Source organism: Natator depressus, chromosome 8 (assembly GCF_965152275.1).
Source record: "Natator depressus isolate rNatDep1 chromosome 8, rNatDep2.hap1, whole genome shotgun sequence".
Lineage (NCBI taxonomy): Eukaryota > Metazoa > Chordata > Testudines > Cheloniidae > Natator > Natator depressus.
This window is the reverse complement of record NC_134241.1, coordinates 2,004,156-2,030,882: the sequence shown is the minus strand read 5'-3', so window position 1 is coordinate 2,030,882 and position 26,727 is coordinate 2,004,156. Positions and strand designations below refer to the sequence as shown.

At 46.4% G+C, this 26,727-nt stretch overlaps 1 protein-coding gene across 1 annotated transcript; it reads right to left on the bottom strand.

Moving 5' to 3' along the window:
• Positions 1–776: 776 nt before the first annotated feature.
• On the bottom strand, positions 777–18,117 carry LOC141992650 (serine protease inhibitor Kazal-type 5-like). The gene is made up of 10 exons (XM_074961983.1): positions 17,999–18,117; positions 17,154–17,220; positions 15,179–15,309; positions 13,905–13,992; positions 9,680–9,841; positions 7,191–7,318; positions 6,795–6,858; positions 5,760–5,881; positions 2,542–2,590; positions 777–826 (listed from the first exon to the last, which is right to left on the bottom strand). The coding sequence occupies exons 1-10, from the start codon at positions 18,115–18,117 to the stop codon at positions 824–826; spliced, it is 933 nt and encodes a 310-aa protein (XP_074818084.1). The 3' UTR covers positions 777–823.
• Positions 18,118–26,727: the final 8,610 nt, after the last annotated feature.

The window sequence follows — 26,727 nt, the reverse complement described above, 5'->3', positions numbered from 1 at the left end:
GAAGACAGGCTTTGCTGCACTGAGGATTAGAGCAACTTTCTTGATGCTTAACATCAATTCTTCCATGACTTGCCCTGGAGAGAGAGGGAGACAGAGAGCTTAGTGTCATCGTCCCGGAGGGCAAAACCTCTCTAAAGAGCACTTGAAAAACCAAACAGTGCCCAACTCGCTGCACTCCTCAGGGAATCTAGCCCCACAGGCACAGCCCTACATTGCGAGGGGCCAGGAAGCAACACATGCTCTGCAAAGAAGGCAGCCTGCACCTCCCTTCCCCAGGACAGCTCGGCCTGAGAAGGCTTGCACTGCTTCTGCAAGTGCTGGGATGGTTCGCCCAGGGGGTTTCTCCTGGGCACTGTCACAGGCCCAGCCGCAAGCCGCCCTGGTTACCTGTACTGGGGAGGGATTCCCTCCGTCCCCATTTAAATCCCATCACCACCCCCAAAGAAACAACATGGCAGGGCCCCTCTCTTTGGGTGCAGAGGGGTGGGTAAGGCTCCCTGCAGAGCCTATCAGCCAAACTCCAGAGACCATTCAGGATTTGGGCTGCAAACCCTTGTTCTGGTGTTGTGCTCTGACCATAATGAACAAAGCAAAGGTCTGGGCTTTCTGCAGAATCCCTGGGTGAAATTCAGTGGTTTGTGTTTTGCAGGAGCCTAGGTCATTTTCAAGGTCCCTTCTGGCTTAAAAATGTACGAGTCTATGAATCTGGACATATCTATCTAGGTGCTTTTATGGCCTCTTGTCACAGCAGCAGGAGATGAGCATCTTTGTCTGTACCTTTGTCACACTTCCGCTTTGATACTTGCTGGTGGTCTGAACTCCTTTACTTCTCGGAAGAGAGAGAGAGAGAGAGCAAGAGGTGAGCCTCACTGACCATCTGAGAGCCTGAGCATTGTTATGTTAGATAGGCATGTGGTCTTATTATTTATGCATTCATTTGTTGTGTGATAACAATGTGCACTCTGTGTTGTACATTCAAACAACATTGTGGGTCACAAAAACAGGGTCAAGAAACCTGGGAACCTGCCAGCTAGAGGAAGTACCCACAACCTCAGCCTGAAGCTAGCAACAATTGTTACTCACTCACGCCTGGAGCCCCGACTCTTTTTTTCCACTTCTTTCGTCTTCTCTTTCTTCCTACACTGTCTGTCTGTCTTTGGTTGGGAAAATTGACTTGACAAAGCTAACATCTTTGTAAGAGAGCTGAGAATGTCTGGGTGCAGCCCTGCAAACATTTCCATCATGTAAGAAAAGGGTTAAGAAAGAAAAAATGGGTTTGCAAGTTTTTTTCTGATGTGTTGTATAAAATAAAGAGAGAACATGGAGCACCATGAGTGTGGTTTTTAAGCAGTGAATGCCTTACGATAAGAGAATCCTGGAGCTTTCAGTACTAGGAGTGAGACGCACTGTAACAATGTGTTAATCCACATGGGATTACAGCACCATTGACTCCAAAGACAAACTACTCACTGGTTTGGCGTCAGGCCCAAACCGAGAACCCAGAGATGCGCTCGTCTGGGACAAGGCAGAGCACAAAACCCATTCTCCTTCAGTGTATCTGGCTGTGCAACAATCTTCAGAAGAGATCAGGTGAATCCAGGGTCTGGCCATTCAGAAATGTTGCAAAGCCTTGCTCTCTCAGAAAGCCTTTCCACCATAAGTGACTCTTGCAATCTGAACCCCCTTTTATTTCCAAATCCCTGCCGACCCCCTGGCCCTCAAAACACCCTACTTCAAGCAGAGTTTTGACATTGAAAAGGGAGATGTTCCAGAGACTCCTTGAAGTCCACTAGGGTCTTCGCCATCATTATTGATTTTACATGGAAAGCACCCAGATATTATGGTGATGAGTGGTAGTATAAAACCCTAAAACAGTCTGAACCACAGCCTAAATTTAATCCAGATCTAAACCCCATCTCCTTGCTCTGTCTCTAATTCTTTCCTGTCTCTTTCCCCCTAGTTTTAGGGCCATAACAGCAGGTAGACACCACAGTTGCCAATTTTCACGTGGTAAATAAGCACCCTGACTTTCACAATAAGCCAAAAATCAAGCTAATCCCTTTTCAAAACAAGCCAATCCCTAAGAACCCCAATACTCTGTGACTAGATCCCCGCGGCGTGCAGTCTGGGACTGTGATGGGTCTGCTGTGCACCCCTGGCTCTCTCACCCCCCTTGCCCTTGTTTGCCAGGAGCCGACCAAAAAAAAAGAAGCAACGAGCTACAAGCCAATTAAGCTACAAGCTACAAGCCAAAAACTAGCCAACAAGCAACTCACAAGCCAATTAAGCCAAAAACAAACCCAATTTCTGTGTTTTTTCTGCAGGTTTGGCATGTCTGGTAGACACATGCCTTATTGTTATGTTACCAATGTGAATTATTTGCACAGCGGTAGTGCCTACAGGCCCTAGTCAAGCACTAGGTCGGTATCGTGCCAGGCGCTGTACAAACACAGAACAAAACGATGGCACTTGATCCAGAGAACCTGCACTGTTCTTGCATCTGGCGTCACTTTAATTAATAAGTAAAAGAGCTGGACAAACCTGAACGCACGCTCCTATGTTCTTTATACCAATCTCAGATTTCGTTTTCCTGGGGAAATAAAAGTCAGAGGAAGAGATTAGACAAGATGACTGCTCACTTTCCTCTAGAGAGTCACATCACTCCAGAAGTCACCACCACATTCACTAATTTCAGATTTCAGAGCAGCAGCCGTGTTAGTCTGTATCCGCAAAAAGAAAAGGAGGACTTGTGGCACCTTAGAGACTAACCAATTTATTTGAGCATAAGCTTTCGTGAGCTACAGCTCACTACATGCATCCGATGAAGTGAGCTGTAGCTCACGAAAGCTTATGCTCAAATAAATTGGTTAGTCTCTAAGGTGCCACAAGTCCTCCTGTTCTTTTTACTAATTTCAGACAACAACAGATAGAATTTTTTACAATTTCCTTGGGACAATGTCTGATCTCTCCCCAACCTGAGTAGGATTCATTCTCTCTATCTGTATGTCCCTGTATTTCCATTGGGCCCTTCACCGTGGCTTCTGACACCTTCTCTGATACTGGAAGGTACCATTAGCAACTTTCCCCTACATTTTAATAGCAATTGTTGAATCCCTATTTTCGCTTCAAAAGAAGGAAGGGTTCCTTACCCTGCAAGCTATGATCAATTGCAGTAGCTGTCATGCACGGCTGAGACCCTGACCCAAATCATTCTTATTTGTTGGCTCCCAATTAGGAAATAAGAGAGGCCATAAGAGGGTTTTCCAAGAAGTTGAGGCTCTATAAAAGTGCTAGTCATGTGTCAGAGCACGGCAAGTAGCACCAAGGTGAGCAATGAGAACCAAGCACTCACTCTGCCAACTTTTCCTGTGGTTGTAAGAGCTAATGGACTTTTCCCGTAGGTTCATTTTAACTCTCCTAGGTATCCGCACAAAGAACAGGAGTACTTGTGGCACCTTAGAGACTAACCAATTTATTTGAGCATAAGCTTTCGTGGGCTACAGCTCACTTCATCGGATGCATGCAGTGGAAAATACAGTGGGGAGATTTATATACATAGAGAACATGAAACAATGGGTGTTACCGTACACACTGTAACCAGAGTGATCAGGTAAGGTGAGCTATTACCAGCAGGAGAGCGGGGGGGTGGTGGGGGGACTTTTGTAGAGATAATCAAGGTGGGCCATTTCCAGCAGTTGACAAGAACATCTGAGGAACAGTGGGGGTGTGGGGTAGGGGGGGAATAAACAGGGGGAAATAGTTTCACTTTGTGTAAAGACCCATCCACTCCCAGTCTCTATTCAAGCCTAAGTTAATTGTATCCAGTTTGCAAATGAATTCCAATTCAGCAGTCTCTCATTGGAGTCTGTTTTTGAAGTTTTTTTGTTGAAGAATTGCAACTTTTAGGTCTGTAATCGAGTGACCAAAGAGATTGAAGTGTTCTCCGACTGGTTTTTGAATGTTATAATTCTTGACGTCTGATTTGTGTCCATTTATTCTTTTACGTAGAGACTGTCCAGTTTGGCCAATGTACATGGCAGAGGGGCATTGCTGGCACGTGATGGCATATATCACGTTGGTAGATGTGCAGGTGAACGAGCCTCTGATAGTGTGGCTGATGTGATTAGGCCCTATGATGGTGTCCCCTGAATAGATATGTGGACACAGTTGGCAATGGGCTTTGTTGCAAGGATAGGTTCCTGGGTTAGTGGTTCTGTTGTGTGATGTAGCTCCTAGGTATGTTTGTAACAAGACAAGGTCATAGGAGGCTGATCTGATTTTCAATACATGGGAGACTCCTCTATTTGGGGACATTTGTTTGCTGCGACAGGTCAGTTAAAATAAAACAAGCCCACCACAATGCACTAAGGACTCTGCTCTCTTCCCTTCAGCTGCTCCTGGTCAATCTAATCTCACTTCTGGTCTCTCCTGCCCTTAAGACTCTAAGCATACAAATGACAGGAGATTTTAAGACTTCTCCCTTTTCCATATACAGGTGTTGCACCCCTTGGCATAACTGCTCCTGACTCTGCTGAGTCCATAGCTCTTTGCTTCTGAGAAAAGCTCGTCAGAACGTTTCACTTTCAAGGAATTAAAAAGAAAGGGAAGCTAGTCGTGTGATTAAAACACAAGACTGGTCCCTGGATCCTCAAAGGTATTTAGGTGCCTAACTCCCATTAACATGTGGAGTCTATTCCCAGCTCAGCTGCAGTCCCCCTGTGTGACCGTGGCCAAGTTGCTGCTCTCTCTGTGCAAACAGAGGGATAATTGTGCTCCCATATTTCACAGGGGCATGTTGTGCAGTGTAATTCATTCACCTTTGGGGATCCTAGCACTGGAGGGGTGAGGGCAAAGGAGAGCCGGGGTATTTGTATCTTCAGTAAAGCTGGCACAGTTCCCTAGGAGAGGCGCGCTCAGACTAAGCAGCTGGGACAGTGCCTAGGTAGGGCCTGCAGCATGACCCGCCGAAGCATTCAGAGAGTGCTGTTCCCATTGGAAATTTCCCAGAATTTCTCATTTGGGGAACTGTTTCAATAGCTGCTCCGAGTCAGAGCAGAAACTAAACATCAGCAGGTCCCATGGGATGAAAAATCCACTTTCCATAGGGTTCAAGGCCATAGAAGTGCCAAGGTCACCAGTGGGGAAAGCGCTCATGCCAACCTACTTCCACTCTGGGCAGCTGCCACTAGATGGCATCAATCCCACACCCTTACCTGGTGCATTACCTACAGAAATAGCGAAGGAAAACTGAGATCACTTGCACTGAATCGATCCACAAAACAAGTAAGGAAAATTAACTCTTCTCCTGCCACCATGCAGCTTGAGGGATTAGCTGACTCATTAGAGCTCCCTTTCTAGAGCAGCTTTGAAGAACATTTGATGAGCCACTTATTCAACAATTTTCACATGAATTACCCAAGGAATTGTTTTTTCATTATTTACCCAGCTGGCTTTCTCTCAACTCAAATGACTCTATTAAAGTTATAAGGGAGGTACGGGTCATCCAGCTGTCTAGGAGTCAGGGAGGCAGGATTCTATTCCTGGCTCTGCCACTGATCTCCTGTGTGACCTTGGGAATGTCATTTAGCCTCTCTGTTCCTCATTTTCCCAATCTGTGAAATGGGGAGAATATCACTTTGAGATCCACCTATGAGAAGAGAACTATATAAGAACTATCTATCTATATTATTATAAAAAGGCAGGGAGAGCAGCCTTGCCCTGAGGAGTAACTGTTTCAAAGAGAGTATTAGTGTACTTACAGGATTTGATTGCACAGCATACACTCGCTGCTGTGTGTCACACCATCTGTTCCACACACCATCTGGGACGTCTGGGTGCACAGTACTCTCCCTTTGGTTTGGGGGTACTGACTGCAGTTGGCCTGTTGATAGGACACAACAGAATCCTGGGGTGAGCGGTCACCCTGGGAGAACACCCCTGCCCTGCTGTCTTTGTGTGTTTGAGAATGGAAGGAGAGACAGCAGGTGTCAGGCTTGGGACATGTCCGTGTAACTATTCAGCTTACAGAAAAGAGTGTCTGGTTTTCTCTCTTGGGGGGCAAGACTGGGCTTGTTTACACTTATTGGGGGATCAACGTGCAGTGATCGGTGCATCGGCGGTAGACCTGCTAAATCGACCACAGATCGCTCTCCCGTCGACTCCTGTACCCCACCGGATCGAGATGAATAAGGGGAATCAACGGGAGAGCAACACCGCATAGGGCGGACCCCGTGGTAAGTAGATCTAAGCTATGTTGACTTGATTTACGCTATTCACGTAACTCAAATTGTGTAGCTTAGATCGAATTTCCCCTGTAGTGTAGACAAGGCCTTAGACAGTATAGAAAGGAGGGGTCTGCAGTCCACTTCTAAACGTGAGTCACAACTGGGCCGTTTGTGGATAAGATGAGTGTACGGCCTGAAGGGAATCCAGCTAGTCAAAGCCACTCTGGGCCTGTTGGACGAAGAGTCAGCAGCCACGGGACAAGATCTGAGCTACCCAGGATGGGGCAGAGATGGAGATTGTGTGTGCGGTCTCAGCTCTGCAGGGATGGCTAGGCAGGAGAGCTGTGACTACTCCTTACCGTGCCCATGCTGCTTGTTTTATGTTACCTCTCCTTTCAGGGGCAGGGACTACCCTTCATCATCATGGCTGTACAGCACCTTGTACAGCGGGGCCCTGATCCCTGCTTGGGGCCGTGAAGCACCACCACAACCCGAATAACACTGTCTGCTGTCAGTGACCACGAGAAGCATTGAGCAGTCCCTGGTGTTGTGTATGAAATGCAGCCTCACCTTTGCTGGAGCAGCATTGGCGCATTCCCCCTCAGACCTTACTATAATGCTGTTTCCAGTTCTCCTGCAGAAGGGACAAAGGGTATGGATGCAGTTACAGTGCCACAGCCCTCTCCCAGCGAGGGACAAGTCCTCTGGACATTCACCGCACTGGGCTGGTGTTTCTAAGTCTACCAGGACTTTTAAAATCACATTTTTCTGGGGCAGGAGGGGCCATGGACGCTTGTTGCATCTTAATTGACTGTCATCCTTTTAATCTTGCCTCTTCCGCTTTGTGTTTGTTTCATGGCAAGGCACCAAGGACCACACAACGCTAGCCATGAGAGAAATAGGACTACTCCATTACGCTTGTAAAAGGAGAATGGCCAGGTATTGGAAGCCGTTGCTCATACTCACATCAACTCCAAACACAAGAAGCATCTGTTGCTGTATGTTTTTCCGTCAGAGCCACAAACGGGTTCCCAGGAATTTCTGCAGAGAATTGCGTCACCCTTTATTCCATGCAGAATTCGCCTGCAGTCCGTCTAAAAAGAGGAGGAAATAATATCTGATGTTTCTTTGCATCCTTATCCAGTTAGACCTTTTTTTGCAATTTAACAGAACTTGAGACCTATCCTCCCAGAAGGATTAAAATCACAGCATCTTCATTTACAACTACACTCCGCAGTAGCAGAGAACCACTAGGGTACAATGTTGCATACAACAAACACACACTCCACAGCTCCTCTGATCTTTCTTGAGACCACGTTTCAGTGTGTTAGGTCTCTCTCAGGGTCCGATTCACATAAGAAGATAACCTACTTCTGCTACCTGCTAACAGAGTTATTCCTTTATTAGAGTAGCAAAAGCCTGTACAATTAGTGCTGAATGTATCAGGTTTAATCTCTGCTGATATCCCTCGCCAGAGGATCGTTGCATATACATTTACTGTAGAAGAAACTGCTGGATGTTTTCAATGCTGACCTCTTATAATGATTGGTGGCTGGGATCAGGACTTTGATGTCTGTCTCCTCTGGCAGACAGCACCCACCAGATGGCAAAAAAGAAAAACTGATGGGAGCTTGTCAAATAACGCTAAAAACGATCGAAAAATAGGTATCGGGAGTTCACACTGTCGTTATTCATGGGGCCATATTGGCCATTGTGTGTGAGTATTCAAACCAGTGCTGGTTCGTTTGTAAAAGCATCCAGGAATCTTAAAAGTTTCAGGGATTGCAGCCTGAATATTGACTGGTCAGGAATTCAGACCAGGAGACTGAGAGTCATTCTTATTTCGTTATTCTCCTATTTAAAAAATTTCAGACATCCATTCAGAGAGCAGGAACAAGAACAAGAGTTACATCCGGAAAAGAAGGGATTTTTAGCCTCTAAGCTTTTATCACCGTGCGTAGCTCCAGATATTTTAAACCCTCTTCAACTTGCCGGTATTAATACAGTTGCTGGGAAAGGAATTCTCATTTTCTGATCTTATGGCTGACTACTCTGGGGAACGTAAAGAACAAGGGATGTTGCTCTGAAGAATGTTATTCAAGACTTCCCAGTTTAGCATCATCTGCTAATTCCATTAATGTGCTGTTTGCTCCCGCTTCCATGCAATGAATGAAGTTAAACCAGACAACCGTGACCTTTGCAGGTCCCCGCTAGACTCCTTCCTGTACTCAACACATTCTGACTATCATCTGCCTTATGTGACAGTGTTCATATCCAAGGCAATCTGAAACCCTATCAAAGAAGATTCCTTGGAGTTGCATAACTCCCTCTAGTGGCTGGACCTCATAAGAGCATATTAGCCTACTACCGCTGCCCCCTAACGGAATTTGCTCCTTTTGCTCATGAGGCAGGGCCCATGCTTTTGGATCCTGAGTTCCTGGGTTCTAACCCTGTTGATGACCCACGAAAAACTAGGTGGTTGCTTTTACTCTCCAGACCAATTCCAGTTATTCAATAAAGTCCTGTTTTATCACAAACCACTCCATGTCCTTCACACTTCCATTCTGAAATTCTGTCAGAAAATATAACCAAGCTGTCGCTGACATGGTTTGTTCATTATAACCCAGAGCTTGTCTTAGAGCATAGGAACTACCACATTTGAACAGACTCCGGGTCCATGTACTCCAGTATTCTGTCTCAGATTCATAGATCTTCCTCTGAAGCATCTGGGGCTAGCCACTGTCAAACAGCAGGCAGATAGGGGCAGTCTGTCCCCCACATTAGTCCTCATTCTAGCCCCTCATAGCTAGAGATTAGTTTAACCATGAAGTTTTACATCCCTTCCAAAAATTTTGTTAGCATTAGTGATAGGGTGACCAGATAGCAACTATGAAAAAATGGGACAGGGGGTGGGGGTAATAGGTGCCTATCTAAGAAAAAGTCCAAAAAAAGGGACTGTCCCTTTAAAAATGAGACATCTAGTCACCCTAATTAGTGATAACGCTGGATATTCTTGTAATCCATATAAAGGTCCAATCCCTTTGAATCTTGATAGACTCTTGGCCTCAATGAATTTCTGTAGCGATGAGTTCCACTGTCTAATTATGCATTGTGTGAAAAAAAGTGTTTCCTTTTTGAATTTGCCACCTTTTCCTTTCAATGAACGTGTCTTTGTTCTTGTGTGGAGGACAGGGAAAACAGAAGCTCTAATCTACCTTCTCTAAACCATTCATTAGTTTAGAGACTATTCTCATGTCCCCTGTTCTCCATCTCCTTTCTAAGGTAACAATCCCAATCTTTTCGATCTTTCTTCATGAGTCTTTAGCCAGGCCCCTCATCAGCCTCACAGCCCTGCTCTGAACCAGGACTGATGGCTCGTGGCGCCAGTGCTAGCTAGACACTTAGAGATTGCTCTTTTGTTCCTGGATTTTGCTAGAGAGTGAAGTTAGATTTACCGGAATGATAATGCCGTTGCCAACACCTTGGTTCTCTCTTTGGTTGATGCCAGACTGTGTTCCATAGGTTCCACCGTACTGAGCTGTGCCTTGCTGCGTGCTGGAAGGAAGGAAGAGGTAAAGCATGAGCTTCTTGTAACGTAGCCCTGGCACATAAAGCCTCTAACAAGGGTGAACGCACACACGTCAGCTTCCTGCCTGTCCTTATTACATGAGATTTCTCGAATACAAACTTTCAGGATCCAATTTCCAGGCCACCTACCTGCTTGGCACTAAAGCAAAGATTTCTATGGAGCTGTTCCCATCCTTTCCCATTGTTTTCTTCCCTTTGTCTGGCCTGTTTAAGTGGGAGAGGATGGGGCTCTTTGGTCCCTCATTGGAAAAGAAAGCCTAATATGGATTATCTCCATGAAGGTTACATTGAAACATGAGAATGGCTGCCATCAGGCAGAGGCGACTCATGGGCGGGGGGGACATGCTGGGTCACATGCTCCCCTCCCCCAGATTTTCTGCTTGGCTTGTACTGAGCATGTTCAGTAACACTGTGGAAGCCGGCTGCCCTCACTCTGCTCCTCCCTGCCCCCCCATCAGCAGGCACAGGTCACCTCTTCCATCAGGTGAATCTTTGATCCAAAGACAACCACAGACCGAGTGGAAGTCAGTGGGTGTGCGCAGTATTCTTTCAGGCTCAATGGAAGGAGCAATTAAACTCATTTACAGAGTAGAGATAGGTACAAACAATGAAGGGACTGCCCAAGGCACATGGCAGGTTGTCAGAAAGGTTTCCCTGATTACAAATACGGTGGTTAGCAGATTGGTTGCAGGCTTTATGTGCTGAAGGCAGAAAGCCAGGAGGAGGAAGAGGAGGGAATTGTGAACATGTCCCTGAAAAGAGAAGGCAGAAAGACAAAGCTTCTTGGGCACAAAGCCCCTTGAATTGGCAGATAGGGGATTTTGGAGCAAGGAAACAGCCTGCTATTGTATTCTCCTGTGGTCAGGGCAACAGGACAATGGGGACAAGAAACAAAATTGCACCACGAGTAAACCTGACTCTTATCATCAATGCCTCCTCCTGATGGAAACAGCCCTGCAAGGCCTCACATATTGGCTAAATGGTCAGGCCAAAGGGGTGACGATCCTCTATTCCAGGGGTAGGCAACCTGCAGCATGTGTACCAAAGGCGGCAGGCAAGCTGGTTTTCAGTGGCCACCAGTCCGGGGGGCTCTGAATTTTAACTTAATTTTAAATGAAGCTTCTTAAACATTTTAAAAACCTTATTTACTTTACATACAACAATAGTTTAGTTATATACTATAGACTTATAGAAAGAGACCTTCTAAAAACGTTAAAATATATGACTGGTACGCGAAACCTTACATTAGCGTGAATACATGAAGACTCGGCACACCCCTTCTGAGAGGTTGCCGACCCCTGCGCTATTCTCTGATGTCACTCACAGCTTAGCACGGCAATGAGCACACCTGTCTGAACACCCAGCTCCCATCCTGCATTCCAGCCCCGGTAGGAAGGCAGGGACCCTGTGTTCTACATGCTGCTGTCTGATGGGGCCATGGCAGAACAGCATGAGCCTGGCTCTCGGAAGAGAGACCACTGCAGGGGTTAACTAGCATTAATGGAATTGAAGCCCAGTTCTGTCTGCCTTTCCCAATGAACAGTGGCAACACAGTGCCTTCAGGCAGGGTGGGCATGGTGGGGGAGAGACAGTGCATTTAAAAGTTGCTACAATATTTGACAGAGGAGGACAGACAGGTCAGATCTGGGGGGTCAGAAGCTGGAAGTATTTCTCTCCACTAAGGTGTAACGTAGCCTGATTTCAGGCTGTCACTGCAGATGGGGACTAGACTGGGACAGCAGCTCGAGCCATTGCTTTGGTCACTCAGAAGTAGCTGTGTGTTTCCATACTCACCCTCCATACCCGCAGTTTGGTCTGCTATCGCCCTGAGCAGCCTGGCTATTGGTAGAGCAGGGAGAGGTCCCACCAGACTGGCTGCAGCTGTTCTGTGAAAGGGACAGAAGCACATTTGATGCGGGGTTTCTTCTGGGCTCTTCTATAATCTTTGAGATCTTTCTGCCACTCCAACCACCCGCACATCAGCAATGAAACTCCTGGCTGTGACTAGGAGCAGCATATCTGATATTCTGTTCTGGTCAGGCTCCAATACTGGGGCGTGACCAGAGGTAAGACTTCTGTAAGCCCTAGGGCCTGATTCACCATTGCCTTGCTCGCTCCTTGTGTCATTGTTCCCACCAGTGCAGAATGTGTGTGGGGAGTGTGTGCGTGAGAAACACTATCCAATCCGAATGCACCCACTTTGCACTGGTGTCAGTGGTGCAGGTTACTGGTGAAATGGGCCTTACATTCAGTGCTTCCCAGTGTGACCTGCTTCATCATCATTATCCAGGAGTGGTACCCAGAGCAGCTTGCACAGGGGGTTGGTTTAGAGCAGCGGTGAAGTTCCCTCTTTCTGTAAACTCCTTAAGCAGGGAACTCTGTGCACAGCCAGCCTTTCTGGGAACAATGATAACAATGCACAAAGCAAATATCACCCAGCCATAGCGCAGTCACGGTGCTGTAATAAGCAATACAACAAAAGCCAAATGTAACTAGACCAAACACACTGTTTGAAAGCCCAGAACAGGAGAAGGGATTGGGGCAGAGCAAAGAGTGACTGCTCACGGCTCTCGGGAGCAGAGCCAACGGGCCTGCATTGTGGCAACAGGGAAAGTCCATAGGAAAGGATGGCTCCTAGCAGGAGAGTGTGGAATGAATAAGGACCAGGAGTGACAAAGCTGCTGTGAACTTGCTGAAGGTGAGAGCTTTATGGGAATGAGCTCAAAGATAAACACGCCGGCAGGGCAAGCGGAAAGAGGAGGACGCCAGATACACATCACGCAGAGGTAAGATCACTATAGAAAAGTCTTCCCATGGAAAAGGGTTGGCTACAATCAATGCAGGGGTACAAAAATCCATGGAAAAGCTCCAAAACCAGTTGTAGGCCCCAAACATCAGAGCGCCAGGAAAATTCCTGTCCCAGGGAACACAGGAGCCTTAAAACAGTGGGACTATCATGGTCCTGTTCTGTAGTGAGGGAGCAGGCCATGGGGTGGGGGGGAGGTAGATTCTACGTGCTCTGGAGCAGTCCTGGGTGTCACCATGGAGGCAGGCCCACTGGATTTACCTCTCCCCAGAGCTACCGGCTACAATTCCTCCAGGAGGAAGAATGGAGGCCAGCACCGAGTCTTGTGCAACCTTCAGGCTGCACAAAACTTTTGTCATAATAGCGCAGCGGATGGCTCACCAGCCTGGCCTGAGAAGCCGTTTGTTTCTGTTTGCTGCATTCTAAAAACCAGTAACTGGCATATAAGGGCGGTGGGGAGGAAAACTGGCTGAATCCACAGACAACCCTAAATTATTACAAGGATATCTCAAGAAAGAAATCCAAGCTGAAGGGCCATTTTCATGACCCAGAGTGTGTCAGCACAAGACTGCCTTGAACGAGGAGTTTCTTTCATCCTGAACACAGCAACAGCCTTGTTTGTTTCCAAGCTGGGTCACCTTCTGCTCAAACCACAGAAACCACCTTCCTCAGTGTAGACAAGGCGTGGTGCCACACTCTTGTGTAGTCAGCAGGAGTTGTGCCATTGACTTCAATGGAGGCGGAATAAGGCTCAGAGTGAGTAACCGCCTTCTTTCATCTGATTAAAACTCTTTTCTCCTTCCTCTTCCCCTCCATCTCTGTGCAGCCTTTAATGGTGCGGGTCACTCCATCATCAGGAACCACCTGGGTACGCAGGCCTCTCTGATCCCCTCCCTCCCGGCTTTGCTCCGACGGTGCCTATCATGCCATTCACAAGATAAAAACTACAACTGGCATTAGGAAGCTACATGAATGTTGCTCTCCCAAATATTGTGAAGGGCTTTATGTCTTATGTCCTCGTGCTGAACTTCCAGCCTGGTGACAACTACAGTCCATGGCTACGACCTGGACTTTGGTCTCCTACCAAAGCAGCAAGAAAATAAATAATAAAATTAAATACCAGGCCACTAGGTATTGGAAGGAGGAATCTGGGTTTCCTTCCACGCAGTAGTGAAGTACATAAGGACTGTGCCACTGTCCAGAGATCATCAATATATGTCATTTATCTTAGTGTAAGGGTAAAACGCTCCTGGGCAGGTAGCAGTCTGCACATAGCTGAGCCTTACCTGATACGTGCTCTTCCCATCAAGGCTGTTCAGAGTTGGTTGCTGCGTATTTCTACCAAACTGGATGCCTCTTTGAGCATCTTCTTTGCTGGAAGAAAGGGATAAGGAGAGAAAGTGAGCCCAGGACCAGCTGACTCCCACTTGCAGATGAATGATGTTTGTTCCAAAGCTCGACTTAAGCTTGAACAAAAATTCACTAGAAAAACAGGTCAGAAAACAGCAGAACTAGAAAAACAGGTCAGAAAACAGCAGAACATAGTGAAATACCCAACCAAACAAGTCGATTGACAAACAGGAGCGGGGCCGGGGGAGGGAGATAAAATTTGAATGGAAACTAGATAGCCTGTATGTTGTGTACTGCCCACTTTGGGGAGTATTTCTAACCTTCATACATGACATAGGCTGCATGAACAACATGAGTGGATGATTGAATTTAATGACCCTACAAAAAAACACGGATTCCAACTATGGCACTACAGGGCTATGGTTCATACCAAGTCAAAGGAGCTTTGAGACCGCTTGACCACACCAGAGCATACTGAGAATTTCCCAAATCTGCAACTTCCCTCACTCAGGAGGTTTGCCCACCCTCAGTGAGCACAGCGGGTGTGTGCTGGGGGGGACACCTCTGTAGAGCTACAGGTAGAAACATTGCTTCGGGGCATAACAGAATTCAGATGGAGCCCCTAATACAATTTTGAACCCCCTCTCCATATTCCCTGTACACCCATATTCCCTGTACAAAATGTCCATGCTACCACACACCACCACCTCCTAGTTAAACCCACAAGTTCCTGATGACTCTGTCCTACTCTCTGAATTTCTCTTCCCCATTGCCGCTTGATGCTACATGCCGACTGAGATGGTGCCTTCATATCAGTGCTGCAATTGCAGACGCACTGAGGAAGCTGAGTGGGGACATCTGGACGGTACAGGAGATGAGTGGAAGACTTCACAGGAGCTGCCAATAGCGGAGAGAACTTCCCCTCTAGCAGGGGTGACTTTCTATCTTTACCCACATCTCCTGGGCTTTGCTTCTGCTCTGCTGCCCCATGCTGCTTCTTACCTGGCCCCGGGGCCTTCACACCAAACAGAAGGAGGAAGAGGGGCAAGTGCTGGAGACTTACACAGTAGCACTTCATGTGGGGCCGCTTGGATTCAGGGATCGCAAAAGCCCAACATGGGTGGGACTCGATACCTGTGAATTGCTCTGACTTGGAACACATGGTTCCACCTTTTGCTTGAGTTACTTGGAGGAAAGTTTCTATACTCACAACTTCTCTGCACACATGAGGCACTTGTTGCTGTGCTGCCGGCCAGAAGCGTCACGCACGGGGTCATTCTCTTTTGTGCAGGTGAGGTCTCCATTAGCGTTGACTTGTGATAGAAATTCACTGCAGTCATCCTGCAGAAGAGAGTAGCACATTTTATGCAAGGTGTCTCCTGTGTTCTACTGGCTGAGTTTTTGGAAACGTTGGCTTTCTCGCCAGGAAAGTATTGCAGCACAGCAAATCAAGTATTCTAGCACTTTTCCCAACACTCTTAACATACAGAGGGAGCAGTGATAATAATTTAACCTACAAACAGCTCCAAAGCAGCCCTGGTTCTGCACAAATAATTAAAATGGATTAAGAAGCAGTTAAATCTAAAAGCACAAGCAGCACACCAAACCAAACATGTAAAAGCCCAACAGCAGAAGTGGAAGGTAGCTTGGAGGAGGGTAGGTAAATCTGATCACTGGTCCGAAACACTATTCTGTTGACATACCCAATAAATCCTAGTAGATTAGTGAGGCATGATTTTTCCTCTACAGAAGCCACGCTGGTTGGTCCCTGTCATATCACACTGATGTGTTGTATAATTCTATTTTTAATTATCATTTCAGCCATTGTAGTTGGTACTGAACTAAGGTTCACTGGTCTGTAATTCCCAGGATCTCCTCTACTGCCTTTTAAAACGATGTATAACGTTTGCTACCCTCCAACCATCTGATATATTTTTAACAGTTCAGTCACTTCATTCTTAGGTGCCTTCACAACTCTTGGATGCCTTCCCGTTGCTCCTGGTGACTTGCTGCTCTTTATCAATTTGCTCTCACTCCAGGCATCTTCTGCAGAACAGCCTGCTCGAACACTTTCAGTCTAGGTTTTGCTCTCCTCTGGCTCTCCATATAGAATTCTCAACACTCCAGGCGGGTTCCACTACAGAGAGTTCACCGCCTTCTAGGTACGTATCTAGCCCCCTTTATCATAACCTCTGAGTGCCTCATGATTGTTAATGTATTTATCCCCCCAACACGGCTGTGAAGTAGGGAAGTGCCATTATCCCCATTTCACAGACGGGGAACTCAGGCACAGAGAGACTAAGTGACTTGCCCAAGATCACACAGGAAGTCTGTGGCAGAGCAGGGATTTGACCCTGGGTCTGCTAAGCCTCAGGCTAGCACCACTGAACCATCCTTCCTCTCTGGATCGCACTTGACCAAGCTAGGGGGAGTTCAGGTTAGATTTTTCATGGAACAGCTTTCCCCATCTCCCTTGTGGATTTTTAAAGTAGCCTGGACTCTCTAGGATTAAAGGTTTTCACCATTTTTTCAGAGAAAGAGTGAAGTGGGGAAGGTACCCATCTGATCTGACACCCTCTGACTCAAACCATTCCACTTACAGACATAAAAAAAGCAAAGGGGGAAAGGGAAAAGTCCCTAGACTAAAAGAGACACAGCCACATGAGAAAAGGGCTGGCCGTGAAAGTCATTGAGATAAACAAGACACAATAAGGGCTCATTTGCTCCCACACCCTGCCCTGGTCAGAGCTTCAACACAGCGTTATTGCTATTCATTGTTTCTCAAGTGCCAACAGTGTGCCTGGAGCTTTACGAACGAGGCACGATCCCTGCACTAAGAGCTGACGCTCTAGATCAGAGGCAGGCTGTACCTTGCAGGCTGGCACGTATCGGAGAGGGACCATGAGCAGCGTTAGGTATCACTTTGAATTCTGGTTTGTCAAATGCTGCACATACCTGGTATTCTGCCTGCATAGTAACAACAACAGACTTTGGCCCGATCCTGTGGGCAAATGGGCTGTTATGGCCCTTTACTCACAGATTAACTGAGCTTGGATTTCCCATTATAGTGGGTAAGGTAACCAACACAAGGCTACTGGGCCAGAGACATTAATCTAACCGCTTCTTTGGGTGCGCAAAGAAATCCTTCATGCCTTGGTAGCAATCAGGATAACCTTTAGCCTCACCTTTCCTGTCGGGCTTCTGATCACATTTTCTCCTCCACCTGTGAGTCCATTATTTACTTGACTTGCCCTGAAAGAAGGGGAGGCAGAGAGTGACAGGGAGTTGCACAAACCTCAGCTGGAAAACCAAAATATCTAACGACTACGGACCTCATCCCGCAAACCTGTCCGAACCCACGCAATGCCAGGCGAGGGGACAGAACTCAGGCTCTAAGTTAGCTACACATGCACAAATTGCTTGGCCTCTCTCCATTTGCTGCCACTCACCATGCCTTCTCTTTTCCCCCCAGACATTTCTGCCACGCATGTCCATATCAAATTTCCCTTAAATGGCACATATGTAAAGCCAGAAGCTAAGAACATGCACTGATTTTTTTCTGGACATATCCACTGTTATTTCCTGCCTTGTTGGCTTCAAAGGGTAACAGGACTGGGGGGAGGGAGAGCTCAGGGGTTTGAGCTATTGGCCTGCTAAACCCAGGGTTGTGAGTTCAATCCATAAGGGGGCCATTTAGGGATCTGGGGCAAAAATTGGGGATTGGTCCTGCTTTGAGTAGGGGGTTGGACTAGATGACCTCCTGAGGTCCCTTCCAACCCTGAGATTCTATGATTCCTGGGGGGTAAATGAAGGTTTTGGGGAGTCAGAAACTAACCTCTCTGAACTGGGGGTCAGAGGTTGCAGTATATCCCTCAGCCAAGGGTTTATGCCATACAGATGGAATTAAGTCCCACAAGAGTAGGACTGAATCTGGAGGAGGAGAGGAGAGGAGACATGGAAAACAACCAGTCTAGCAGCATGAGCTGTTGCTTTAGCTACTCTGATGCAATTGTTTATTTTTCATACTCACATCATATTTCTACACATGACGCATTTGTTGGTGTGTGTTTTGCCATCAGGGCCGCGGACGGGGTTGTTATCTCTATTGCAATAAAAAAGCCCACTGCGTAAGAGCGGCCAAAATTCCATGCACTCATCCTGTAAAAGCTAAAAGAGAGCATTCCATGGAGGGCTTCCTCCCTTACTGTGGTGGGTGGGAGTTTAAGAACTGTTATCAGAGCTTGATATTTTTCTGCACGGAGTGGTTAGAATTTCAGGACCTTTGCCCTTTAGAGGCAATAACCCACTCTTGTTGTGTCTTAGCATCCCGTCCTCATTGCCCATTGTCCTGTCTTTCGCTCTTTCCACAACTTATTTATATGGAGAACCACACAGTGGAGTCCAAAGAACCGGGTTTACTAACTATAAGCAACATGCATAGCCTAACTACATACATACACTGCTGCTCCAGTGGGGCTGTGCTGGCTTCCGAAACATAGCGAGGGCCACTAGAAGGCTGGCTCACCAACTATTTAAAGGCATACTGCCCAATTCCTCGATGCTACAACTTTGGAGAGAAGAGTGTGTGGTTATAACCAAATGACTCTCCCTCCTGCGTTGCAGTGGAATGAGCTAAAAGCAGCTAGTGGAGAGGAGGGAACGCAACCCTAAAAGGGGCAGCTCAGTGCAGGCGTGGTGATTCTAAGAGCAGAGCAACCAGCATGTGATTCAGTTACAAGAGATGAACTTCAGCAGAGCATTAAATTCTCAGCAAGCCGAATATTACGCTTCCTACTAGAAGATCAGCCAACGCCTTCGCCAGTGGACAGCTGGAAATATAGACTGGGCAGAATTAATGTTCCAGCTCGTTATTGGTTTGGATTGCTTCTTGTGGAAGTGGGCTTTTACTGGGGATAAGCAAATGGGTCTGCATAAAATAAAAACTGAGCTGACTCAGCTCAAATATTGAATCAAATCATTTTTTTGGAGATTCAAAAAAGTGGGTTTAAATTGCATGGCTTTTAATTGTCACCAGCATGGGATGCCAGTTGGATCAGAAACAAAAGTTGTAAAATACCATGAGAAAAGCATCTCTCACACTATCTCTCACCTGCATCTCAGGGGCTCTTTGGGCCAAATATATCCAGATAAGCATCCCAAAGCCTGGCTGTGAGTTACACCCATTATCAATGATGGAAGTTACGTCTCTGAGAGATTTGCAGTCTGAGTTCTACACCATTGGGGGCGGGGCGGGGGGGATATTCTGATCTTCTTTTAAAGTCTGCCAGCCCTTTTGTGTTATTTTTTAGGTGCTAATTAGGTTAACAAGCTAATTTAGGAAACGTATCTAGCAGAAAGAGGTGCACTAACCTTATTTATATCTTTGCTGGCAATACCTGCGACAAAAACACAAACACAGACACCATATTATGAAGCCTGAGGAAAATTTAAGATAAAAGTATTCCCTTCATAAACTCAAATAATGGAAAAGATTGGATGAATCTAATGCACTAATGGGCCCAACAAATGTAACTTTTTAGCTAGTAATATATCAGATTTTTTCATGGCATGTAGAATTTGCCATTCCAGACCCATACTTCTGTACATTCCTCGTTTTCTCTCTCTCCTTTGCTGTGTTATTTTTCATGTTCTTGAAACCAAAGACTTGAAGACATGTCAGTTACTGCTTATCTGCGCTAGACTCTAAATGCTTCGCTCCACCGCTTTGCCAGGGACGCCAACCTCTATCAGATGTGGCTGTTTCTCCCACAAACCTCTTTGTCTTTTCTTCCACACCTCCACTTACACCTGGAACCCCTGAGCTAACCCATAAAGCCACACTACTTTTCCCTCTAAATTCATCCTCAAGGCCCACTTTGACTGCAATGCCTGAAAAAAATTAGTCAACTAATAATGGCTCAGCAGAGGGGCAATTAGAGAGAGCTGATATAAGTATCCCTCTGCCAAATCAGTACTAGCTGTAGATAGTTTTCTCTCTCTCCCTGGTGTCACAGTGAACCCACAAGGAACTCGCCCGTACATCCTTTTCACAATGAAGGGGTACATGGTAGAAAAGTTTGCCCCAAAGCATCAGCCTTTTACTTAACATTCCAGCAGGTTCCTGGGAAAATACATACAATGCTAACAGAGCTGGTGAAAGATTCCCATTTTCAGGAATTCACAAAACCAGTTTACATTTTTGGTTCTGGCCTTGACTTCCGTGTGCAAAAATTCAATTACCTTTTTTTTTTTCTTTTTTGTAATCTGGACAACATATTGTCCAGTTTCCACAAAGAAAGTATTTAGACAGCAAAATTACATTTTTACCCATCACAATGAGTGAAAGTGGATGCTCTTGCACCGCTGGTGGAATTCCATCCTTTTCACTTATCGGAGAAAAGGCCAGTTACCCATGGCAACGTCATGCATAGTGCCAATTTCACAAATACTCATCAAAAAGCCAGTTTTGTTACAAATGCTAAGAACGCAAAAATGATGGAGCTTTTCCCCTTAGAACAAGCCACTTCTCCAGCTGGATGACATTTAAATCTCTTTAAGGACCCAACCCATCTTTCGTCAAAGCTTCCTACGATTTGAAGTGTCACTTATAAGATCCTGGGCAGATTAGAGAAAAAGTTACTCACCTGAGAAGCAGCAAAAAAATGCCAGAGCAAGGAACACAAAGGTATCTGCTGTCTTCATGGTAAGGGCAGTGGCTGTTGGCCTGTGTCTAGTTTATTACTGAATTGCTTGGTAAAACCCCAGTGAGAGAGCTTGGATCATATATATATAGGTGGCCAGATACTCCGCCTTGATTGTGACATAACTTTCCCAAGAACCATCATTAGCTGTGAAACCAGTTTGCTGAGGGGAGTTTCAAATTCTAATGATTCCATCATCATCATTAATTTCCGTAGGGACAGAATAAGTTTGAGTCATGCCCTGGATCTTGTCAAAGTAAGAAATTTACAAACGGATCAGGTCAATTTCAAATACAACCAGAGGAGCCTCATCATGGGACAATCTACAGGGTGGCTAGTGAAATCAAAGTGCTTATCTAGGTACCTCATGATTTTGCACCCTATATTTACAGGCAATAGCTGCTAGGGGTTCTGTTTTAATTAACTGGTTCCAGTGACGTCAACAGGAGCTGGGGGGTTCTCAGAGCCTCTGAAAATCAGGCCGCTTTGATTTGGGGGCCTAGGAATGAATGTAAGTGCCTAGCTAGCTCTAAAAAGAAAAGGAGTACTTGTGGCACCTTAGAGACTAACCAATTTATTTGAGCATAAGCTTTCGTGAGCTACAGCTCACTTCATCGGATGCATACTGTGGAAAATACAGAAGATGTTTTTATACACACAAACCATAAAAAAATGGGTGTTTATCACTACAAAAGGTTTTCTCTCTCCCCCCAAATCCAGGTTTTGTGCTGGAAATGGCCCACCTTGATTATCATACTCATTGTAAGGAGAGTGATCACTTTAGATAAGCTATTACCAACAGGAGAGTGGGTTTGTTGTGGGGGGGAGAAAACCTGGATTTGTGCTGGAAATGGCCCACCTTGATTATCATACACACTGTAAGGAGAGTGATCACTTTAGATAAGCTATTACCAGCAGGAGAGTAGGGTGGGGGGGAAGAGAAAACTTTTTGTAGTGATAAACACCCATTTTTTCATGGTTTGTGTGTGTAAAAACATCTTCTGTACTTTCCACAGTGTGCATCCGATGAAGTGAGCTGTAGCTCACGAAAGCTTATGCTTAAATAAATTGGTTAGTCTCTAAGGTGCCACAAGTACTCCTTTTCTTTTTGCAAATACAGACTAACACGGCTGTTACTCTGAAACCTAGCTAGCTCTAGGCATCCAAGTTTGAAGATCCTGGGCTTGGTGCCTAGTTGAACACAACCAAGTCTTTTCAGACAGTTCCTAGAGTTTGCACAACAGCAACACTAATGAAAATGCTCTGCAGCTCACAGGATCCGGGATCTTTATCTCCTTCCCACCACTCCACAGCTTTGGACATGCTTCAAAAGACAGGACACTAGCACTGCTCATGGCACTCGTTAGATCCACACGGGCACTGCTCCTCAGAAGGCAGAGTAGAGTCTTTGTAAGGGTGATGTTGTCATTGTATAAGGCAGGAGAGGCTCCTATGGACCCTTATATGCCAAGCTGGGGCCTATCTAGCAGAAAGAAGGTCCTAGAGAGGGCATAGCAAATGGTATGAAAGACAATGCCTAAGCTCAAGAATGTGAGTCCTGCAGAAAGGAACAGGCAGCTGGTCTTGTTCTCAGCGGAAAAGAAGAATTTGTGGTGACAATGTCATTTCCCCAAATCAGGAAAGAGATGGCTAAAACTAAGAAACAAATAGACCACAGTAATTAAAGGTTCAACAGTTGAAGGGCAGAGAAGTCCTGAGTGCAAGGAGGAGAAGCAGGTTAGGTGCAATTTTGGTGACCTTGACCTGTTCCAAGCAAAGAAGAGGAATTGCCTTCTCGGGAAGGGTCCCACTTTGTGTGTGGTAGGGAAGAGGGCCAGCAAACAACCCGTTATTTCTGGCCCGGATACCCTCTGGATGAAATGCCATTTACCTGTAAGTAATTATCTGTGACCTGTGTCCACGCACAACTAACCACCACAGCTCAATTTCAATATGAACACTTAAAATAAATTGCTGTGGAACAATCTGCAGACTGAAGACTCAGTTGCCAGAAGCATTTGTTAATATTCTTTCTGGCTGGATCCAAAGCCACATGAAAGACTTCACTGGGCTTTGAGTCAGGTCCCTCAAGCACTTTTCATGTGTAGCCGTCAAAGTGAAGGTGAGTAACATCTCCCATCCATTTTGCAGGCAGAGAATTTGAGACACAGAGAAGCAAAGTGACTTTCCCAAGGTCACACCGAAAGTTATTGGCTGAGCTGGAGAACCAGTCCCCTCTTCCCATTCCAGGATCCTAGCCACTACACCAATCTTCCTCCAAATCATTTCAAGCAATATATAAATGTGAGACAATCATATGCTGTTCATGGACATTTTGTGAACAGAAATAGAGCGATATGTAATGCCAAGGGTCAGAAAAGGAAAAAAAGTGACCTCAGTAATCATCATCCCATAATTCGAACTGCCAAATAAAATCATGGAAGAGAAGAAAAATCCTAAACACCTATAGGGTGTAATGGTCTGGCCCCCTTCACCACTAATTCCAATGGGAGCAAGATTAGCCCCTTGAACAATGAGGAATAGGTAGCATAAGTTTATACAATGTAAATATTGCCTGAAAAACTTGATTGCTTTTATAGACCGCTTTGTCAGATTCAGTCTCAGTCCTGCGATGAGATGCAATGGAGCCCCATTGACTTCAGCGTGGGTCTGTCCAATTAGAGCTGATTGCAGGAGCAGAGCCCGAGTGAACAAGGGGTACACTGGATTTTAGTAACGGATTTGGCAGTATCTTGTGAAATATGTATTAAATGATGTCATATAGATGTGTGGGCTGAACGCCGTCATGAGGATTAAAAACTGGCTAAGAGACAATGAAAGCAAAGGACAAGGATAAACAGCTATGTATCAACTCGGGGGAGGTGTCGAATGGGAACTACAAGGATTGGTGTTAGAATGACCAGTGGTATTTAACGTCACCATTCATGGCCTGGAAGACGAAGTAAACAGCACACGACCGATGCTAAACAGAGTGGAGCTGCACACCCCAATGAGGACTGGTGCCAAGAGAACTTGAGGGATTAGAAAATGAGGTTAAAACCAATAAGTGAGAATCAGGATGGAGACATTCAGGCTCATACTTGTGTGGGAAGTAATCCAAAATGCACACGTGCTGGGTGAGAAGCAGCAATGCTGAGAGAGACCTAGGTGGGGCAAGGCAATGTAGCTGTTGATAAAAACACCAGTGTCCATTTGGGCTCTATAAGCATCAGGTCTCAAAGCCAGAAGCTAACAGTGCCTTCTCTAGTGAGCTCTGTCTGGTGCACCCACACCTGGAAGAATACTCTTTCTTCTGGACACCACATTGCCAGAGAGATAGTATCAACCTGAGGGAAGTTCTGAGAACAATAAAATGGACAGTGACCAAACTAGCTATAAACTCTCAACAATGCTAGCATGCTCTCTTTCCTCTCAGTCCTTCCATCACCTCATCTCTACCCTGCCCCCCATTTCTCTCTTTCATCAATTCACAGATTTTAAGGCCAGAATGGTCCACTGTGATAATTGTTGTCAGTTATCACCGGTGTGGTGCTCTGCTCTATCCAATGTTGATAACAGTCGGCTGCGTGCGTGTGTTCCCTCTGCATGCTGCCCCGGCTCTGCACAGATCGCTGGCACAGCAGACCCCGAGAGAACGCCCAATGACCACAGACCCCGATAAGGTACGAAGGCACGCGGCCAGGTTTATTGTCAAACGAAGCACAGTAATAGTTCCTCGCAGACTCTACAGGACATACTACGAACATGTCCCCCGACAATGGACCGGCTCGGTCAGTGGTGGGACTCTCCACTGCCCCCTAGGCTGGACAAAGACATCCCCTCAGGGGTGCATTCTTATACACAGCTACAGACAAGTTACACCTCACTCCTGACGCATCGAGGTACAACCCCTCTGCACGTTGGGGTGCTGCCTCTCTCCTGGTACATGTTGGTTCGAACCAACAAGTCTATCCCTCATATTATCTCTTTGACTCTGTCTTTAGGACGGGTCAGCCTGTTCCTCGTTATCTCTGTGGAACGTGTTCGTACCGGACTGTTCTGGTGCCATCCTGGCCCATGTTCATCCTATTAGTGCTTGATCCCCTTTAGATGTGTGTATACGTCCGATTAGCAGCCTTCTTTCTGCCAGCTTCTGTGAGCAGGGCCTGCCTCTGGCTCATGGCTGAACTTTGATTTATGTTAATGAAGCCTTGACCATTCCTTTGGTTCAGGCCTCAGGCCTTATACCAGGCCTTTGATACCAAGGGTTTATGTTTCAGGGCCTCATCTTACTACAATAATCTAGCCTGACTTCCTGCTTAACACAGGCCAAAGAATTTCTACTCACCAATTCTTGCAGCAAGCCCATTATGGCCTCATTGTTTCCTTGCTCCTCACATCTGTCTGTGTCTACCAGTTGTCTCTCGGGGCAGGGATTGGGTTTGTACAGAGCCAAGCACAAGGGGGTCCTGGTCTGTGACGGGGGCTCTTCGGGGCTCTGGTTCTCCAAATAAATAATAATAATGGTAAGAACAATGATCAGTGTCTTGTGCGTGAACCACAGCATGGACCTAATTTTCGTACCTGTGTCCTTTGTAATAACATGCCCATTCCATCAGGCGCTGGGGCAGGCTGCAGGCTGGGCTCTGAACCGGGCTTTCTGCAGGGTCGAGTTGAGCACCAGCGGCAGGGGAATTTCGCAAGGCTGGGTTCAGGTTCATTTGGGATGATAATAGTAATAAAGCTTCACGCATCCCAGCTTCAAAGCACTAATAAATCCCTGCAAATCCCTTAAGTATTGTTATCCATGTTTGAAAGATGGATCAGATAGCCAAAGCTGGGTCACACCTATCTCGGACTATTCATCCAGGTTGTTATGTTGGCATCTACTACCATAGTGTCCGAGATCCTCCCTCCAAGCGTCAAACCAGCAATGCTGTGTCTCCCTTCGAGGTTGGGTGACTCTTTCTAGAAGAGATTATCTAGCTCAGCCAGAGGCTGCAGGGTTGATGCAGGAATCACTGGCTGGCATTCTATGGCCTGTACTCTGCAGGAGATCAGACTGCATGTCCCCAGTGCTCCCTACTGGCCTTAAAAATCTACAAATCTCTAAGTCTTCCTTCCCTGACCCCAGGCTTGAATACAAACTCCGAGGAGGAGGGTACTAATGTGGGTAAAGGTGAGTTGCATTTAGCTGTGGATGCAGACTGGTTAGGGGTCATTCCCATTTCACCAGGCACATAGTCTTGGACCTGCTCCCAAAAGGTTCTTACTCCCAGTCATGAGTGTCCCCTGTTGGGCAACAACTTTTGCTCCAGAACAATGTAGCTGTTGTAGGAGGCTGTGGTTAGAGAGAGCGAGAGACACTCATGAAGCTGCAACCAAAGCCCTGTGGGGCTTTGAAAATCAGAACACTGCCCTTGACCTGGACAACGGGGAGCCAGAGCAACAGTGATCTCCATTAGTTCTGTGGAAATTTCATCCTGCTCTAACGGCCACATCTACGCAGGCATGATCTGCCCCTTAAAAATTGTCACACTGTAGCAAGGGGCTTGGGTTTGCACATATCCCTGCAGGAAAAGCAATCACATGGGGCAAAATCAGCACAGCACCGCGGGTCACCACAGGACTCTCTGACCAAGTCGGCGACCAAGTCCAATGCTCTGACTGCATTGGCAAGAGCTGGTTTGCAGCTTGGAGAGGGGTCATCAAAAGCTCATAATTCAGGGCATAAACTGATCACCTGCACGGCTTAGAAAGGAACTTTATCTTCCTGTGCAGCATTGCACAGCCAGACAGGTGCATTGTGGGTATTTTATGCCTTCCACAGAGCATCAGGTCTCGGCACCTGCTGGAAGCTCAATATTGCATGCTAGCGCACCGGAAGCTGTATGCTAACCCTGTGTCCCAACACAAAATCCCATTTTGACAGGTTCAGGACAAAGCAGAAAGTTTCTCGTTGTGGCTTTGAATTTCCCATGGAAATAAAAGGCATTCCCTCCCTGACCCCAGGGAGAAACCTGCCTCTGTGCTGCCAGCATGGCCGGTTTCAGTCCAC